General features: G+C 48.8%; 1 protein-coding gene across 3 annotated transcripts in view; it reads left to right on the forward strand.

The window, feature by feature from the left end:
• tbxas1 (thromboxane A synthase 1 (platelet)) overlaps positions 1–20,987 on the forward strand; it is a 321,143-nt gene that overhangs the window by 274,266 nt on the left and 25,890 nt on the right. For all 3 annotated transcript variants that reach the window (XM_038780696.1, XM_038780697.1, XM_038780698.1), the window contains 2 exons: positions 5,064–5,152; positions 7,246–7,383. In XM_038780696.1, the coding sequence (XP_038636624.1) occupies positions 5,064–5,152; positions 7,246–7,383 (227 nt within the window). The remainder of the gene's footprint in view (positions 1–5,063; positions 5,153–7,245; positions 7,384–20,987) is intronic.

Here is a 20,987-nt window from a genome sequence, read left to right on the forward strand (position 1 = left end):
AGAGAGAGGGAGGGGGAGGAGAGAGAGGGAGGGGGAGGGGGATGAGAGAGAGAGGGGGGGAGGGGGAGGGGGGAGAGGGAGGAGAGATAGGGAGGAGGGGGGAGGGGGAGGGGGGAGGAGAGAGAGGGAGGGAGGGGGGAGGGAGGGGCGAGGAGAGAGGGGGAGGGGGAGGAGAGAGAGGGGGAGGGGGAGGAGAGAGAGGGGGGAGAGGGAGGGGGAGGGGAGGAGAGAGGGGGAGGGGGAGGAGAGAGAGGGAGGGGGAGGAGTGAGAGGGAGGGGGGAGGGGGAGGAGAGAGAGGGGGGGAGGGAGGAGGAGAGAGGGAGGGGAGGGGAGAAGAGGGGGAGGGGGAGAGGGAGGGGGGGTGGGGAGGGGAGTGGGGAGGGGGGGAGGGGAGAGAGGGAGGGGAGGGAGGGGGAGTGGGGAGGGGGAGGGGGGAGGGGAGAGAGGGAGGGGGGAGGGGGAGGAGGTAGAGGGAGGGGGGAGGGGGGGGAGGGGAGGGGGGAGGGGTGGAGAGAGAGGGGGAGGGGGTAGAGAGAGAGGGAGGGGGGAGAGAGAGGGAGGGGGAGAGAGAGGGAGGGGGGGAGAGAGGGAGCGGGGAGAGAGAGGGAGGGGGGAGAGGGGGGAGGGGGAGAGGGGGGGAGGGGAGGAGGGGGGAGGAGGGTGGAGAGAGAGGGAGGGGGGGGGAGAGAGAGGTGGGAGGGGGAGGTGGGGAGAGAGAGGGAGGGGGGAGAGGGGGGGCATTATTTTAGTTTCTATAGTTTTTCGCTACGGTTATGTAACTTAACGTTGTGTTAATTTAAGTTGTTAATATGTTGGGTTGATCATTGAGGAGGGGCGAAGGTTCATGATTGTTGTTATTACTGTTATCGTTGGTATTTTAGTATGGTTTGATGTTGTATAAAATCAAAATTTTTCAATAAAAATTATTTTTTTTTAAAAATTGGCGATGCAAAAGAGACCCGTATTTGAGGAACACAGATACCTTGGAGGGGTGGGGATGGAGTATATTATATAATAAGAGAGGGTGAAGGCCCTGGCGGGATTACAAAGCAAGGGCGAGAATTTTAAAATCAAGGCATTCCTTGATTCGGAGCCAGTGTGGATCAGCAAGCACAGAGGTGATAGGGGAACAAGATCTGCTGCAAGTTAAGACAAAGGCTGTAAGGTTTTGGAAAGTTCACAGAGAGAATGTGGGAGATCGGTGCATTGAAATAGTCAAGTCTAGAGCGACGAAGGCATGAATGAAGATTTCAGCAGCAGATGAGTTGAGACAGGGCGACTCACCAGAGATGGAAATCGGAGGCCTTTAGTGACAAATATAGAACATAGAATAGTACAGCACAGTACAGGCCCTTCGGCCCTCAATGTTGTGCCGAGCCATGATCACCCTTCTCAAACCCACGTATCCACCCTATACCCGTAACCCAACAACCCCCCCCCCCCTTAACCTTACTTTTATTAGGACACTACGGGCAATTTAGCATGGCCAATCCACCTAACCCGCACATCTTTGGACTGTGGGAGGAAACCGGAGCACCCGGAGGAAACCCACGCACACACAGGGAGGACGTGCAGACTCAGCACAGACAGTGACCCAGCCGGGAATCGAACCTGGGACCCTGGAGCTGTGAAGCATTTATGCTAACCACCATGCTACCCTGCTGCCCCAATATGGGGCGGAATTCTCTGATAATGGGGCTATGTCCTCACGCCCGCGAGAAAACAGGCGCAAATCACTCTGGATTTTCCTGGAGAAGGTCCAGAGTGATTCTCCTACTTGAAGGGGGCTGACAGGGCCCCGGAGTAGTCCTCGCAGCTCCGGCTGCCGATACGGGGCCCTGCACTTCCGGCCAGGGGTCCGCACATGCGCGCGGCAGCCCCGCGCAACATGGTGGACACGCACCGTGGACCGGACCTGACAATATAGCCCCCCCCCCCACCCCCGAGACCGCACACACCCGCCAATCGGCTGCCCCCGATCGTGAGCCTGGCCCTCCTGGAGCCCCCCACCCCCCCACCTCTGGTGACCGATCCCCCGCCCACCACCGGGGCAGCTGCGGACTCCGAAATCCCGCCGGCTGGAACCATGAGTGAACCACACCGACGGGAACTCAGCCAGTTGTTGCCGGAGAATCGCCGTGGGGGGGGCTCTTTTAATGGCCCACGACCGGCGCCGCGTTGATTGCACGCGCACGATTGGTGGTTCCCGGAGAATTGCGGGAGTGGCATCGGACCCAATCGCGGGTCTGACGCCCATTCTCCGCCCCCGCGCTGTAGAATCCCGCCCATGAAGTCAGAAGCTCAGCCTGGGATCAAATATGACACCAAAGTTGCAAACAGACTGTTGCCAGGGAGAGGGATGGAGTCGATAGCTGGGGATTGGCATTTTGAGCGGGGACAAAAAATAATGGCTTTGGTCTTCCCAATATTTAATTGGAGGAAAGTTAAGGTCATCCAGTATTGAATGTTGAATAAAAATTCTGATAACTTTGTGACAGTGGGGGATTCGAGAGAGGTGGTAGTGAGCTAGAGCAAGGTGTTATCAATCGACAGAAAACTAACACTGCACCTTTGTATATGTTGCCGAGAGGCAGCCTGCAGATGAGAAACAGGAGGCCAAGGATAGATCCTTGGGTGACACCAGAGATTACATTGTGGCAACATGAAGTGAAGCCAATGCAAATTATTCTCTGGTTATGAATGAATAGATGAACGTCCCAGGTTCGATCCCGGCTCTGGGTCACTGTCCGTGTGGAGTTCGCACATTCTTCTCGTGTTTGCGTGGGTTTCACCCCCACAACCCAAAAAGATGTTTAGGGTAGGTGGATTGGCTAAATTGCCCCTTAATTGGAAAAAATGAATTGGGTACTCTAAATTTATTTTTTAAATGATTGAATAGATGAGAATGGAACCAGGTGAGAGCAGTCCTATTCAGCTGGTGGAGGGATGTTGGGAGGACAGTGTGACCAACTATGTCAAAGGCTGAAAACCGATCCAGAAGCAAAAGGAGGGATAGCTTACCTGACAATGAATCTCTTGATTATATTTGAGGTAATGTGGGGAGGGAAGCATTAATTTAGAAGTTAGGGTGGACGACCCAGGAACTGAGGATGCTGCAGGCAGCTCGGCAAAAGGCCTTGAGACTCTGGACTATACTCAAGGTTTAAAAATAAAGATTAAAATGTGAAATATCTCTCCAGCCCCCAAATACTCCATCCATGCCTTTGCATGCCACCTCATGTCTGTCATCCCCCCATGACCTTTTACAGCTCCTATGCCAAATAATACTTCCCCACCGCCTCTCATGGTCTTTTTTAGTTCCTGTGCCAACTTAGTGCCATGTCATGCTAACCCCTGCCCACCAACCTTTGATACCAGTATCCACCATGAGAGCCCACGGGGCCAATGCAGAGATGAGGACAAAAATCTATAAAATAAGGTTTTAAGGCCAGAAGTTTACGTTGCTTGGGCAGGTGCACACCGGACCTGGAAGCACATGCAATCACGCAAAAAGACGTTGGGTGCGTGTTCTGATGTAATCGCGCACCTGCAGAATATTCGGGTCTGCAGGAGCGCGGGAAACTCGGAAGCCCATCCGCCAACAATCAAATAGGCAATTTAATTGAACACAATTTTACTTGGCCCGTTCGCTTTTATGGTTGACAGGTGAGTTGATTGGCCAGGCAGCCTTTATGTTTTAGCTTCAACCTCGATTCAGGGTAGGGTGAAATAAAATAAAAATAAAAGAAAGTTGTCTGTAAATTAGGTTTGTGCTAATTGGCCAGCCAGCATGAAATCATGTTCATACCTGACTATGGCCAGAAGCACATTATGCATCCGCTTCAGGGCCCAAGTGCATACATTCAATGGACAAATAATTCAGGCCCAAGTGTCTTTCGAAGACATCACTAAAAAATGCCCTCATTCAAATAAATCCATTTGCATCCCTTCAACTAATAAAGCCTTATAGGAACAAGCTCTTTATTTAAGTTCACAATCCCTTATAACAGCATTAGCCAATCTTGGTTCCCTTTGGGGTCTGTGTGACCCATTCACAGATTCTGCTGTATGCCTGGCCGTTTGAAATTTAAAAAAAGCTGTCCTCCCAGTTGTACCAATTGGGCAGCACGGTGGCACAGTGGTTAGCACTGGTGCCTCACAGTTCCAGGAACCCGGGTTCAATTCCGGCCTCGGGTGACTTGTCTGTGTGGAGTTTGCACGTTGTCCTCGTGCCTGCGTGGGTTTTCTCCGGGTGTCCCGGTTTCCTCTCACAGTCCAAAGATGTGCAGGTTAGCTGGATTGTCAGTGCTAAATTGCCCCTTATACGTCCAAAAGGTTAGGTCGGGTTACAGGGATACGGGGATAGGGTGGAAGCGTGGGCTTGTGTAAGGTGCTCTTTCCAAGGCTGGTGCAGACTTGATGGGCCTAATGGCCTCCTGTACTGTAAATTCTATGATTCTACTGTGGTGAATGTGATTCACACCGGACTATAATCTGTATATACATGTGTCTGTATTGTAAGTGCAGTTGCACTACCTGTCCTCCAGGGGGAGTAGCTCTGGGAATGCTCGAGTTGTATGGGGCTTCTCCCTTGGCTCTGCCCAGGACTCCTCCCCCGGAAGCTCCTGTATAAAAGCTCAGTGCCACATGGTCAGCCGGCCAGTTCACCTAAAGTTCAATGGCTAACCGGCTGGCTCTGTTGTGAGTATATTAAAACCGCTATTCTAATCCTACAAGCACGTGTCCGTAGAATTGTTGGTTCCAACATCTATGAAAGCTCTTTTTTCACTTTGTTGTTTAATGATAGGCACACTAGTCAGCCTATCAGCAACCAATGTGCTGTGAAGCTGATATCTGATTGGATGAGTTGGAAATAGAAATAAATTCAATCAGCGGCAAAGTCATGACGCTATCATGACTGATTTTGGAAAACAAAGGTGAATTTATTGCAGTGGATATGTGTCACTAAACCCAAGAGAAAATCTAGTGCAGACCTGGTATTCGTAACAAAAGTTTCAACAAAAATGGTGTTATCTATTAACTCATCATTGTCATCTTTCAGACCACCCCTGATTACAACAATGTGCAGAACTTACCATATTTGGACATGGTCATCTCGGAGTCTCTACGCATGTACCCACCTGGAGTCAGGTAAAAAAAAAATATGGGGCGGGATTCTCTGTTAGCCGACGCCGAGAATAGCTTCCGAAGCCAAAATCGTGGCAGACGCCGGTTTGATGCCAAATCACGATTCTCCATCACCTTTAAAATGTTTCATTGCATTTTACGCCGCACGTACTTTAAACATTTTGCATATCATTAGTGGACCCACCCGCATTCTCCGCTTCCAATGAATCGAGTTCCCGAAGCGTGGTTCACTTGTGCTTTCAAAAATCATGAAGCTGGCGTGGCAGATGCTGAGAGAGTGTATGGACAGTGTCCATCATTGCCATAGTTTGCCGACAGTCATGCCGCTGGCTGGGGGGCTTCTGCCAGAGCCGGAGGGAGTAGTGGAGGGTGACCTCAAGGTGGGCTGTGGGGTTGGGGTGGACCGACACGGAGCATCATTGCAGCGGCCAGCAAGGCAGGCATGCAGCTGCGTGCACAGCTAACAGCCCACTTTAAACCAAGTGCCAGGGGTCGGATAGATGCGTGCCATCTGGCCCCAGCCAACTCATCAGCTGTATGGGCGATCTCCAGCACAATCAGTGCCATCTTTTTGGCTTCGATAAGTGTGTGTGGGGAGTGTGCGGCTGCAGCTTGGCAGCCTCCCGAGTGTCAATCATAGACCCGGCCAATCCCGCACCGTTTTTCATGGGAATCGACTGTGCTCCACTCGGCGCCACTGCTAGCCCCCCTCAATGGTAGCGGAATCGGACAAGGTGCAGCGCCGATTTTTCTGTCGTAAAAGTCCACGGATTCTCCATTGGCGACACCTTTTAGTCTCAGAAACGGAGAATTCCACCCATGACTTGAAACTTTTACGAGATTATTGTGAACAGGGGGTAAAACCCTCCTAAAAATATTGTTACAACATGGACACTTTTATTTTATATTACAAACTTTTCTATTGAATTTTGTACAAGCAGGAATTCCCAATAGGTTGTCTGGTTAAGGCAGTTTCTTCATATTAAGGCTGTGTCAGACATATCAAGTAAATGTTCTGATAGAAAATAAGAAAACAAAATTCAACCCTAAAGGAAGTATTACAGGTACAGGCATCTCATGGTGCTGCACTTTTTACTGTGTTTTTTAAAAAATCTACAGGTTTGGAGCTTACCTTTAAGCTGTTTCGATAATAATAACCCCATTTCTTTTCTTCTCATTGCTTCCTCTTGGGCTAGTAACCTTAGCCCAACCTTGATTTTTTTTGTATATAAAGCAAACGATGAGTCCAGCAATAAACACTCAATTTAAAATGAGAAAAACTAGCTCCTCTGCTATAGTAATCTTTGAAAGAGCTATTCAATTAATATCACTTCTCTGTTCATTCCCCATACCCACGCAAATTTTAATCCTTCAAGTATCTATTTTCCTTTTTAAAGTTACCGATGAATCTGCCTCCATCAGCCTTTGCAACACATTCTTTGTCATAATTTCCCGCACAAAATTAAAAACACTTCATTACCACTCTGGTTCTTTTACCAATTAATTTAATTCTATGGCCTTTTGTTAATAACCCTCCTGCCAGAAACCGCTTTTCCCTTATCAAAATTCCTTCTATCTTTGAATGCCTCTATCAAATTTTCTCTCCTCCAAGGAGAACCACTCCACTCCCTTCACATAAGTGAAGCAGCTCATAAAGTATGGTGAAAATGAAAGCCCAGTCTGCTATGACCCCAAGCACCAACCAAATTAGTACAAAATCACAGACCAGAAGGTCAAAATATGAGACCTGTCCTATGCTGAACTGAGCTGATATCACCTTCAGAGGCCCTTGCCATGAGGAAATGGGAATGGGAGAAAAATGCACCCTGGTTTCCCACTTCTGGTTGCTATCCTGTCACCTCTGGTAGAAATTGCCTGTGTGTCTATGAAGAGCTCCTGATGCTCACATACCCATGCCAGACATTAGTGCCTTCAGGAAAGGAGAGGTGAAAACTGGTCAAAGTGACAGAAGCTGGTCTTTGCCCTCCTGTCAGGGAATCATGGAGTGCAAAGACTGACAAAGTTTATTATATGTCTTGTCAATGGTTGTAAAGGGAAGAGATGAAATAACTAGCACTTGTGTTGGTCTGCTGCAGGTTTGGCCGCGTGTGCGAGAAGGACTGTTGGGTGAAAGGACAGTTCATTCCAGCAGGAATGATCATAGAAGTTCCTGTCGGTGTTCTTCACTATGATCCCAAATACTGGCTGGAACCAGAGAAATTTAAACCAGAAAGGTATGTTAAAACCAACGACCATAACTTATATAATGCTTTTAGCACAGTAAAATGACCCGACACTTCACAAACATGTTATTAAAATTGAATCTGGACCAAGTAAGGAGATATTAAAGACAGGTGACCAAACACATAGGGCGAGATTCTCCGCAAATGCGGAGAATCGTAAAGGCTGCCGTGGGACAGGCCGTGACCCAGGGCAGCCTTCACGCCCACATCCGGGGCCGATTTTACCCCCCGGGCGGAGCTATGAGCGCGGCCCCGTGCGTCACGGTGGCGCGGCCTTGACGACGGTCATCAAGGCCGCACGTCAAGCGTCACGCCGGCTGACGCGGCCGATGACGTCGGCCTCGCATACGCAGGTTGGACAACGCCAACCCGCGCATGCGCAGTTGCCGTCTTTTCCCTCAGCCGCCCCGCAAGACGTGGCGGCTTGATCTTGCGAGTCGGCGGAGGGAAAAGAGTGCGTCCATTGGCATGGCCGTGGTACTGCCGTGCCAATTGGGCCCCCAGATGCCCCAAACGGGCATCTGGCGCCCGTTTCATGATGGCAGCGAGCAGGTGTGTTTGCTGCCGTGTTGAAACGGGCGCGAAGGCCCGGCCGCTCGGCCCGTCGGCCTTGGAGAATCGCCGCTCGCCGTAAAAAACGGCAAGCAGCGATTCGTGGCGTGGGGGGTGGGGAGAATAGTGGGAGGGCGTGAAAAATGTCGCTATTCTCCCATCCGGCGTGGGGGGCAGAGAATCGCGTCCATGTTCTGATGAATTAGGAATTTTAAATATATTGTATGATGAATATTTGGTGAACCAAGGGCTAAAAGCCTGGGTTAGAGTGTGTTTGACTGCTGAAGGCATGTTTTAAAAGAATCTTAGATTGAAAGCAACAAAACTTGAGGTGCAAATAACAATCGTAAAAAGATTGGGCTAATGCAGTTTGGTTTTGATTAAGGGGATTCTCTGGGAAGTTAATTAGTTTTCAACTTGGTGAGATGATGTCATTGCTGGGTGCAACTAAGGCGTCAGATCTTTTGAGAAAGCATATTTAGTTCAGTTCTGATCTGGCTGAAGCAGTGTGCACAATGAAACAGTGCTGCTCTCGCTGTCAGTTAGTTAAAAGAGAAAAGTATTTAAAGCAGTATGGTACAGGACAAGGGGGGAGCTGAAACAACCCAGTTGAAACATCATTTGAAACTAATAGTCATAATAATAATCTTTATTAGTGTCACAAGTAGGCTTACATTAACACTGCAATGAAGTTACTGTGAAAAGCCTCTAGTCGCCACACTCCGGCTCCTGTTCGGGTACACCGAGGGAGAATTCAGAATGTCCAAATCACCTAACAAGCACGTCTTTCGGGACTTGTGGGAGGAAGCCGGCGCACCCGGAGAAAACCCATGCAGACACAGGGAGAACGTGCAGATGCCATACTGACAATATTCCCAAACTGGGAATCGAACCCAGTTCCCTAGCGCTGTGAAGCAACAGTGCTAACCACTGTGCTACCGTGCTGTACACCCAGAGTTTCTGCATGGGTCTGACATGAGCCAGATCTTTTCTGTAAAGCAGTGTTAGGAGATCTCTTTCTCAAACAATAACTCTGCCTAGCAAGTATTCCTCTGTGCAAATTAGTATTTAAGGTAGATTGAGAGCTATGATGGTTTATTTTCTTGTTGTTTAAGTGGGAGTAAAGATAGCAATTAAGGGTATTGTTATCACTATTGAATAGTATTGCTTAAGGGATAAAGGGGTGATTGTAAGATAGTGTCTGGTGTGATGTTAAAGATTTTCAAAGAAGTCAATGAATGGCTGCCACCTACGGGCGAACCCTGACACCGACCCTCTCAAGGCGAACTTGATCTTTTCCAGGCTGCGAAAGCTCACCATGTCGGTTAACCAGGCCTCTGACTTCGGAGGCCTAGACTCCCTCAAAGCCAGCAGTATCCGTCTTCGGGCTACCAAGGAGGAAAAGACCAGAACATCTGCCTCTCCCTTCTCCTGAACACCTGGGTCCTCCAACACCCCAAAGATCGCTACCCCTGGACTCATTTCCACCCTTATCTTCAATACCCTGGACATGACATCCGCGAACCCCTGCCAATATCCCCTAAGTTTTGGGCATGCCCAGAACATGTGGACATGATTCGCTGGTCCACCCGCACATCTGACACACTTGTCTTCCACCCCAAAATATCTACTCATCCGGGTTGCTGTCATGTGTGCCCGGTGCACCACCTTAAACTGGATCAAGCTGAGCCTTGCGCATGTAGCGGTTGCGTTGACCCTGCTCAGCGCCTCCGCCCATAGGCCGTCCTCCATCTCACCCCCAGTTCCTCCTCCCACTTAGGCTTCAGCTCCTCTGTATGCGTCTCCTCCGCCCCCATTAATTCTTTGTAGATGTCTGAGATGCTTGTCTGGATTACATACGTCATATTCAGTTTGTATCCTAAAAACCGGCCAAATTCCCCCAAAATCGTCGTAATCTCCCTCATCCCTGACCCTGGATCCGCCACATATAGGACTAAATCATCCGCATTAAACGATACCCTATGCTCCACCCCCCACCCTGAATCAGCCCTTTCCAGCCCCTAGAAGCTCTCAGAGCAATTGCCAGCGGCTCTATAGCTAGCGCAAACAGCAGCGGGGAGAGGGGACATCCCTGTCTTGTCCCCCGGTATAGCCTAAAATAGTTTGAGGTCGTCTTGTTTGTCCTTACACTAGCTTCCGGAGCCTGGTACAGCAGCCTGACCCAGTCGATAAAGCCCCTACAAAACCTAAAACATCCCAATGCCTCCCATAAATAGCCCCACTCTACCCGGTCAAACGCCTTCTCTGCATCCATGGCCACAATTAACTCTCCCTCTCTACCCCCTGGAGGCATCATAATCATGTTAAGCAACCTTCTAATATTGGCCACCAACTGCCTACCCTTGACAAATCCGGTTTGGAACTCCATAATCACCTCCGGCACACAATCTTCAATCCTGGAGGCCAACACTTTGGCCAGCAACTTAGCGCCCACATTGAGCAACGTGATCGGCCTGTAGGACCCACACAGCTCTGGGTTTTTGTCTCGCTTCAATGTTAACGAGATGGTGGCCTGTGACATTGTCGGGGGCAGCACCCCTCTATCCCTCACCTTGCCACAACCGACAAGAGTCGATGATGTTAGTCTGTGACTCGAGCTTGATCTGATATTGTCTCCTGGCATTCCTGATGACTTTGCGGAGTCGTACATGGATTTCGTATATAGGTCAGGGTCGCCTAAATTGAATGCCTCAGACTTGGCCTTCAGTAGGGAGTTAATCTCCCGATTATACCATGGTTTCCAGTTGGGGAATGTACGTACGACTTTCTTTGGCACACAGTCTTCTACATACATAGAAGATGGGAGCAGGAGGAGGCCTTTTGGTCCTTCGAGCCTGCTCCGCCATTTATCACGATCATGGCTGATCATCCAATTCAATAGCCTAACCCTGCTTTCTCCCCATAGCCTTTGATCCCGTTCTCCCACATTGCTATATCCAGCCGCCTCTCGAATATATTCAAAGTTTCAGCATCAAGTACTTCCTGCGGTAATGAATTCCACAGGCTCACCACTCTTTGTGTGAAGAAATGTCTCCTTATCTCTGTCCGACATGGTTTACCCTGAATCCTCAGGCTGTGACCCTGGTCTGGACACACCCATCATTGGTAACATCTTCCCTGCATCTACCCTGTCTAGTCCTGTTAGAATTTTATAAGTCTCAATAAGATCCTCCTCATTCTTCTGAACTCCAGTGACAACCCAGTCAATCTCTTCTCATATGACAGTCCCGCCATCCCTGGAATCAGTCTGGTAAACCTTTGTTACACTCCCTCGAGAGCAAGAACATCCTTCCTCAGAGAAGGGGACCACTTGCTGATACAGTATAGTCTGTGATGGTCATGGCATACTTGTTTAGGTTGAGTTCTTAAATATGGACCAGTCTATTGACTCCAAGCAATCACGTAGGAGCTCTTCTATTGTAAGGGTAGGCAGGGAACATTGACTCTCATTGTATGCAGATGGCTTGTTTCTATATATTTTGATCCCGTTGGATTGCATGGATAGGATTATGGGTATATTGGAGGAGTTTGGTGCTTTTTCGGGCCACAAATTGAATATGATCAAAAATGAAGTGTTTCCGGTGAATGCCCTGTGAGAGAGATGGATTTGAATGGCCTACCATTAAGCTGGCTAGGAGTAGGTTCAGGTATCTAGATATTCAGGTGGCTCATGACTGGCTTGATGGAGGGGGATCTAAGGAGATGGGATGCTCTCCCACTTTCATTAGCTAGCGGGTGCAGATGGTCAAGATGAACGTTCAGCCAAGATTTCTTTTTGTGTTTCAGCCCCTGGAGGGGGTGGCGGGGGGGATTTCAGATATATACAGTATATATATGAGACTTTGTGCAGAAGGAGGTTCCCTCGGTTACTGGAACACACTCTGTTGGAAAGGTTGTTATCTCCAGGTAAGCTGGAAGGCAGGACGATCGCAGACTTCTAGGGATGGCTGGTGGGCACAGGGAAAGTGCCAGTCGAGGAGGTAAAGCAGAAATGGGAGGAGGAGCTGGGCATGGAGTTGAGATGAGGGATGTGGAGTTAGATTATGCACCAGGTCAATGCAGCATCATCCTGTGCCAAGATGAGCTTGGTACAGTTCAAGGTGCTGCATAGGACACACATGACGCAGGCACGGAGGAGTGGATTCTTTGCAGAGGTAGAGGATAAGTGGAAGAGATTTGGAGGGGGGGCCGGCAAACCATGTTCACATATTTTCGTCATGTCCACGATTGGTGGGGTTATCGGGCTCGATATTTGAAACATTATCGAAAATCTTAGGGGTGGAGATCTCACCGGGCCTCTGGCGATCTTTGGGGTATTAGAGCTGCCGGAGCTGTTGGAGGGGAGGGGGCTTTTGCCTCGCCGATCACCTGGCGGTGATTTCTATTGGATTGGAGGTCGGTGGAGCCACAGAGGGTGTCGGCATGGTTGGGGGATGTTGGAGAATTCCTTCAGCTGGAGAAGATTAAGTTGGGGCTTCGAGGGAGGGTTCTGAGTGAGATGGAGTCTGTTCATTTCCCTGTTTGAGGACCGGTTCGTCAGCAGCGGGTGGGGGGGGTGAGAAAAAAATCAAATTATAGGATTGTTATGTATCTGTTTGATTTTGTGTTTGTGTATGCCCTGGTTTGAATAAAAAATATATTTTTTAAATAAAGGAAAGAAAAACTCATTTATACGGCGCCTTTCACAACCCAAAATACACCACTAGATTACTAGGATTGCTGAGGAGTAGCAATGGCCCCATTGAACACGATCCTGCGATTTTATCTTGGGATGACAGCATTTTCCCTCCTCTCACTGTCAGTGACCTTGCTTCATGCCCCTCAGCCAGACTGGCTGGACTGTTGCCACTCGTGCCAAGAAGGTGCAGACCTAAATTAGGCCTTCTTGGGTCAGAACTACTCCAGGGCATCCTGTAACCGTAGCACAGTGGTTAGCACTGTTGATTTACAGCGCCACGGATCCAGGTTGATTCCCGGCTTGGGTCACTGTCTGTATGGAGTCTGCACGTTCTCCCCCTGTCTGCGTGGGTTTCCTCCGGGTGCTCCGGTTTTCTCCCACAAGTCCCGAAAGACGTGCTGTTAGGTGATTTGGACATTCTGAATTTCTCCCTCTGTGTACCCGAACAGGCGCCGGAATGTGGCGACGAGGGGCTTTTCACAGTAACTTCATTGCAGTGTTAATGTAAGCCTACTTGTGACACTGATGAAAATTATTATTATAAAGCTATCTGCAGCCTTCCCCAATGAAAGTCAGTAGTTTCCACAGCCATGCTGTAATTGTTTAGGAGCACTAGGCAAAGGCACTCATAAGAAAGACACTAATGAAGTGCACAAAGGTGATTAGTTAACATTTTTATGCTGTACGGCAGGATGTAACTTATAAACATGATTTGGAATGTTTATTTTCATAGAATCATAGAATTTACAGTGCAGAAGGAGGCCATTCAGCCCATCGAGTCTGAACCGGCTCTTGGAAAGAGCACCCTACCCAAGGTCAACAACTCCACCCTATCCCCATAACCCAGTAACCCCACCCAACACTAAGGGCAAATTTGGACACTAAGGGCAATTTATCATGGCCAATCCACCTAACCTGCACATCTTTGGACTGTGGGAGGAAACCGGAGCACCCGGAGGAAACCCACGCACACACGGGGAGGATGTGCAGACTCCGCACAGACAGTGACCCAAGCCGGAATCGAACCTGGGACCCTGGAGCTGTGAAGCGATTGTGCTATCCACAATGCTACCGTGCTGCCCACAAATCATTTTGAGGGACTTTATTTTTCCACCAATACCAACAGAACACTGTGATGGTCAGTTACAGAGGGAAGGTACGGTGTATGACTGTTGGTGAATGGGAGGAGTTGCGATTACTGATATGGAGTTAATGAATCGTTCATGGATAACCCAATCAAAAAGGGGATGTGCTGATTGACTCTTTCATTGCTCCTCCTCCTGGTCCTTAGCTGTTCACTGTTTGTCGTCAGCCTCCTCTCAATTCAAGGATAACATCTACTCATGATCGCGGGTCTCTGCTGTAGATCTTCATGTGACTGAACAGGCCGATTTCTGACCCTCAAATCTTGGGTATATACTTGGGCCTGATGTCCCAGGAGTTAATAGGATTGCTTCCTTTTGTTTCCTTCTCTGCTGCTTTCTGTTGCCTCATTCAGGCGTTTGGACTCAAAAATGTGAAGCAGCATTATGGACAAGTCGCAGCTATTCTGAAAGATTGTTGACAAACTCCTCTCAATCTTTAATGTTGATGCTATTATGCTTCAAGGAGAGTTTCAAAGTATCTTTGAAGCATAGTCTTTGTCCTCCCCTGGAATGTTGCCGATTTGACAATTGAGAAAATAGGATCTGGTGGGGGAAACATTCTCCGACCATCTCAAAACCCGTTTTCAGTCCATTGAAGTTGATTTTTGCACGAGCCTTGCTTGAATGCTTGTGGAGCTGGCTTCAAGCAGAATAGTAGTGTTTGTTTTGACGGTCTTCCCTTTGAATCTAGAGGATTCGGCAGAGGCATTTCTGATGAAATTTCTCCTGCGCTCTTTTATGCATTGCTGTTACAGAGTCCAGGTCTCACTGCAGCATGGAAGTGTGGTGACAACAACTACTCGGTACACGAGAACTCTTGGTGATTTGTCTTTGCTGTTAAATACTTGCTGTCATTGTTTGTAGAATGCTGAGCTGGCACAGCTGATCCAGTTTAGGGTCTCCTCATCAATGGCAGCCTTTTCAGAGGGAGGTGGCTGCCAAGGTATGGGAAGTACTGAACATAGGGCAGCACGGTAGCATTGTGGATAGCACACTCGCTTCACAGCTCCAGGGTCCCAGGTTCGATTCCAGCTTGGGTCACTGTCTGTGCGGAGTCTGCACATCCTCCCCGTGTGTGCGTGGGTTTCCTCCGGGTGCTCCGGTTTCCTCCCACAGTCACAAAGATGTGCAGGTTAGGTGGATTGGCCTTGATAAATTGCCCTTAGTGTCCAAAATTGCCCTTAGTGTTGGGTGGGGTTACTGGGTTATGGGGATAGGGTGGAGGTGTTGACCTTGGGTAGGGTGCTCTTTGCAAGAGCCGGTGCAGACTCGATGGGCCGAATGGCCTCCTTCTGCACTGTAAATTCTATGATATTCCAGAGTCGTCCCTTCAGAAAGTGTGGAAGGTGTAATATTTGGCTGACCAGATGAGGTTTGATACACAAGTTTTGTTTTAGCAACATTCAAAGAGTTTTTTGAATTCAGAATTGAAGAGATTGAGAGTGGCTTGCAAATATGGTGCAAAGACTTTGTAGTTATCTGCAAACTGTGAATCATGTACATCTATGGTGGTCAGTTTGTTTTGGCATGGAGGTGACTGAAGTTAAAGAGTTTTCCATCTCGATGGTATTTAATACTCATTCCAGATGAGGTGAAAAGCCGACTAGTCTTCTAAACTCCAGTGGATACAGGCCCAGCCTGACCAATCTTTCCTCTTAAGATAACCTCCCTCTCCCAGGTATCAGTGAACTTGTCTGATGTGCTTCTAACTCATTTACATCCTTACTTCAAAACTGTACATAGTACTCTAAATGGGGTCTCAGCAACATCTGTAGCAAAACATCCCTACTCTTATATTCATAGAATCCATAGAATCCCAATGGTGCAGAAGGAGGCGATTTGGCCCATCATGTCTGCATCGACCCTGCATCGGCCCACTCCTCCGTCCTATCCCTGTAACTCCACCTAACCAGCACATCCTTGAACACTAAGGAACAATTTTAGCATGGCCTATTCACCTACACATCTTTGGACTGTGGGAGGAAAGTGGAGCACCCGGAGGAAATCCCATGCAGACACAAGAAGAATGTGCAAACTCCACACAGTCACCCAAGGCTAGAATTGAACCCAGGTCCCTGGCGCTGTGAGGCATCAGTGCTAACCACTGTGCCACCCACAATCATGTGTCAGAAATGGGAATCGAACCCACGCCTCCAGTTGGAGATCAGAACACCCAGTTTATCGTGGAAGGACTTAACTCCTTGCGTCTGGCTGGTGCCTCAGACCACTCGACCATCCTGACACCCATATTCTATTCTCCTTGCAATAAGTGACAACATTCCATTTGCCTTCCTAATCACTTGCTGTGCCTGTATACTAACATGTACCAGGACATCCAAATGTTTTGTACCTCTGAATTCTGCAATCTCACTCCTTTTAAATAATGTTTTTTTTTCTCTATTCTTCCTGCCGAGATGGCCAAATTTGCATTTTCCAATGTAGGAAAATACTCTTTTCTGCTAATTTTTCCCCCATTGATTTTGCTGATGACATAAAGATAGGTAGGGATGTAAGTTGTGAAGAGGACGTAAGGATTCTGCAAAGGGACATCGGCATGTTGTGCGACATGGGCAAAAATATGGCAGATGGAGGATAATGTCGGAAAATGTGAACTTGTCACTTTACCAGGAAGAATAGGGAAGCAGCATTTTTACTGAAACATATAAGATCCTGAGGGGACTTGGGAGAATGGATTCCGCTTGTGGAACAGACTAGAACTAGGGGGAATAGTTTAAAACTAAGGGGTCTCCTATTTAAGACGGAGATGAGAAGAAGGTTTATCTTTCAGACGGTTATGAATCTTTGGAACCATCTTCCATAATGAATGGCAGAGAAAGGATCGATTAATATTTTTGAGGCAGAGGTAGATGGATTCTTGACTAGCAAGGGAATCAAAGGTTATTGGCGGGGAGATGGGGGGGGGGTCGGGGGGCTGGTGGTGGAATTTGCAGTTGGGGCCACAATCAGATCAGCCATAATCTTATTGAATTGTGGAGCATGATTGGGGGGCCAAATGGCCTACTCCTTTTCCTGTCAAATAGATTATAAATAGTACAGACGCTATCGGGCAGTCTTGCTTGACCCTGGTTTAGGTTTTGAAGTTGCTTGTCACAGATCGTCATTCAAGATGGTTGCAGTCATGATCATGAAGTGAAAGGGGCAGCACGGTTGCCTCACGGCGCCAAGGTCCCAGGTTCGATCCCGGCTCTGGGTCGCTGTCTGTGTGGAGTTTGTACAATCTCCCCGTGTTTGCGTGGGTTTCGCCCACACAACTAAAAAAAAACAAGATGTGCAGGGTAGATGGACTGAACACGCTAAATTGCCCCTTAATTGGGAAAAAAATGAATTGGGTACACTAAAAAAAAATTTTTTTAAATGAAGTGAAATAAAATGCTGACTGTTACAACACGTGAAGCACTTTTCAAGCCACCATCTATAGACCAAAATCAAATGGACAGGATCACCCACTTCCACTGGATGTTGCTTCTCTTCGTAAGAATGGCAATGTCACTCTTCAGGACTGGAAAGGGCATTTTTATCAACTCCCCACCCGTGAATCCCATGGCAGCAATTTGAGACTCTCCAGTACAGTCCAGTGGCAGGATCCAAGAGTGAGCCACTAGCAATGGGAGACCTGCAACAAGGAATCACATGGATGAGAATTAAGAAACTCTGTGAACCCAATGGAATACAAATCTGGTGGGTTTCTGTCGACTTCAATACTCCATGCACTCATTCAATGGATTTGGGAAGAAAAAATAATTTAAAAAAAAATTTAGTGTGCCCAATTCATTTTTTCCAATTAAGGGGCAATTTAGCATTGCCAATCCACCTACCCTGCACATCTTTGGGTTGTGGGGTCAAACACGGGGAGAATGTGCAAACTCCACACGGACAGTGGCCCAGAGCCGGAATCAAACCTGGGACCTTGGCGCTGTGAGGCTGCAGAGCTAACCCACTGCGCCACCGTGCTGCCCAGAAAAAAGAATATTGACCACATATGTCTGTTGCAGTAAGTGCACTCCAATCACTCAAGTGTGTGACTTCACTGCACTTGCATCTCTTTGGTGTGACCAATGTTTACAAACGTTGGGGTTTCACCACTTAGGTCATTGAAGCCTAAAGGGATATGAATGGATCAATGCTGCAAATGGTTTTTACTAGCTGTCAATCACAGAACATTAAAAAGCCATCAATGGCCTGTAGACAGTGAATCTGTGGGAACCAGACACAGGGGTCCCTGGGGGAGGGCGGCCTTTCTCCTATTACAGGTATCCCTGTGGGGCGGGGGGGGGGGGGCGGTTTCCCCTACTACAGGGGTCACTGGAGAAGGAGGGGCGATTTGGTCACCCCCCCGTACCCGTGGGCAGCACAGCCACCCAGGCAATCTGGGGGTGGGAGGCTGCCATGTGGTGGGAGGTCGGGGCCGATTTGTTTGGGGGGGGGGGGTGTTGGTTTGCGGTGGGAGGTGGGTCAGGGCCTGTTTGCGATGTGGGGGTTAGGACCGGTTTGCAGTGTGTGGAGGGGGGACCTCGCTATCAGGGCACCCGGCTCATCATGGATATGCATAAATGTGCATGGCAAGGAATACGGAATTGCATCCTGCTTTACGACAACAGGAGAACATAGGGCGGGTTTCTCCATTCTCCGACGCCGAGTTCATAATCGCCGATCAGGCGGAGAATCCCTTTTTACGATGGAATCGGGGTCGCTGTCTGTTTTCACATGCTTACTTGTGCAATATAGCATCATCGTGGCGCGTGCCGCACGCCATTGGGACAGCCTCAGGACCTCACCCGTGGTCATCCCCGATGGGCTGAGTTCCCGACCGCGCGGGGGACGTGAGGTCTCAGCGATCAGGAACACGGCATGGCAGCTGCGGACTGTGTCCAGCGCCGCCAGTCAGGCGGGAGCCGTGCTGTTGGCGGGGGTGGAGGGGGGGGGGGGGGGGGGGGGGGGGGGGGGGGCCTTCGGCTGGGGGGACTGGTGGGAGGTGGCAAGCGAGTGTCCAGGGGCTCACTATCTGGCAGGTCTGGTCCATGCACGGCCAGCGCCATGTTGTACAGCGTGACCACTGCAGGTCGCCAGCATGTGCACGCGCGGCCACGGGCCTGACAATTCTCCGGCCGGTTTCGCCATGGTGCGGCTGCCAACCCCTCACCGGCCGGAGGATCGGTGCCGACTCTTTTGACGCAAAACGCCACGGATCCTCCAGACATATTCGTAAAATCGGAGAATCCTGGCCAAATTATTTTCGTGCATATCTACACACGCATGTGTGAAGACCACATTGGACTCATCTGTGACCCGCTCCAGATTTGGCTAGTTTGGTAGCAACATAGGTTCACATCCGAGCAGGACTCACAAGAAAACCACTGGTATCTATGACACCAACCCTCAGAAAATGTCACAGAGTCTTCAGAAAAGGAAAGGGAAAGATTGAAATGAAGGGGTGTAGAATTTGATTAGCTTACCGTCAGCAAGTTAAAATGTGTAAACGGGAAGGTTTCAATGTTGAAAAATGCTGGTTGCTTTGAAGTATAAATGGTTAAAGCCTCTGTCTTTGCATCTGCTTGCGATGAAGAAGCAACATAAGAATAAATGGTTAAACGAGAAACAAATGTTTTAGCTGCAGGAAAACAAACATGAATATCAATTGAGTAGTCTACAGGGAGTAGTTGTATTTCTTGCTTAACATTTATGCAATGGTGTGGTCTCATCATGCATCCTCTGGGGAAAGTTGTACTCCTCATCTGTCCAGCTCTTTTACAACATCCATTCTTCCGCTTTTATCAGTCCTGTCGTTCTTCAATGCCTGTGCTGTTTTAACATTATAAAAAAAAAACATTTTGCCTCCACAGTATTTAATCCATTGATGGATGTTTTCATTAATTTGCACTGGGCATGGATTCAAAAATGATCCGAAGATGGCAGTGCTGGCCAGGAACAAATAAAATGAGCAATTTGTTTCTACTTTAAATCGGAGGAAAGTAGGGCAGCACGGTGGCACAGTGGTTAGCATTGCTGCCTCGCGGCACCGAGGTCCCAGGTTCGATCCCGGCTCTGGGTCACTGTCCGTGTGGAGTTTGCACATTCTCCCCGTGTTGGCGTGGGTTTCACCCCCACAACCCAAAGATGTGCAGGGTGGGTGGATTGGCCACACTAAATTGACCCTCAATTGGAAAAAATGAATTGGGTACTCTAAATTTTTTTTTTTTAAATCGGAGGAAAGTACATTGGGCAAGATCTTGCCTGAATGGGCATCTCACAGCGTACCTCATTGCTTCGACGTTTTCCTGTCAGCGTGAACAATCCTTTTCCAGCTGATAATGGTGCAGTGAGCTCACTGGGTCACTCGGGACCTGAGTAAAATGTGGCACATGCAGTGTGTCTCCTTAACCAGTGAAATTCAACTGTTGAGAAAGAAACAGAGGAATGATGGAGATGAAAGGTGAATTAGATTCAAATCAGGTACATAGAAATAAGAGAGAGAGAGAAGAATTGGATTAAGAGAAAGAAAAATGTGTTGTGCATGGAGAGAGAGGTGGTGGGATACATTTTCCCTCGCCTCAGGGATGTGTTTTAAAGCTTTTTGAGTGTTGCGGCTTTCAGTAGTAAATGCGAAGCGGCATGCTGGCACAGCGGTTAACACTGCTGCCTCACAGCGCCAGGGACCCGGGTTCAATTCCCGGCTTGGGTCACTTTCTGTGCGGAGTCTGCACGTTCTCCCCGTGTCTGCGCGGGTTTACTCCCACAGTCCAAAGAAGTGCAGGTTAGCTGGATTAGCCATGATAAATTGACCCCGTGTTCAAAGATGCGCAGATTAGGTGGGTTATGGGGTCACAAGGGGGGCTTTAGGGCGGGGAGGGTGCTCTCTGAGGGTCGGTGCAGACTCGATGGGTTCTGCACTGTAGGATCACTGCAAAGGTGATCACTTTGCATTTTGTCGGAACCTCACAGGTGTATTAGCCTGAATTTTGCACTTATCGTGTAAACGTGATCGGTGAACCTGGAAGTGACCGCAGTGCCCGCTTCCACCTGTGAATAAAGGACCAACTCCATTTCACACTGGATGGCCAAATAAAGTCTGACCAATGTGAAACGTGGCAGGACACTGTTGTAGCCCTGTGAGGGAGGAGTGTAGTAGGCGCTGGGTCCATTGATGACCCGCAGGAAGTTTAAAACGAGCCCAGGCAGCT

This window comes from Scyliorhinus canicula, chromosome 20, assembly GCF_902713615.1.
Source record: "Scyliorhinus canicula chromosome 20, sScyCan1.1, whole genome shotgun sequence".
Taxonomy (NCBI): Eukaryota; Metazoa; Chordata; class Chondrichthyes; order Carcharhiniformes; family Scyliorhinidae; genus Scyliorhinus; species Scyliorhinus canicula.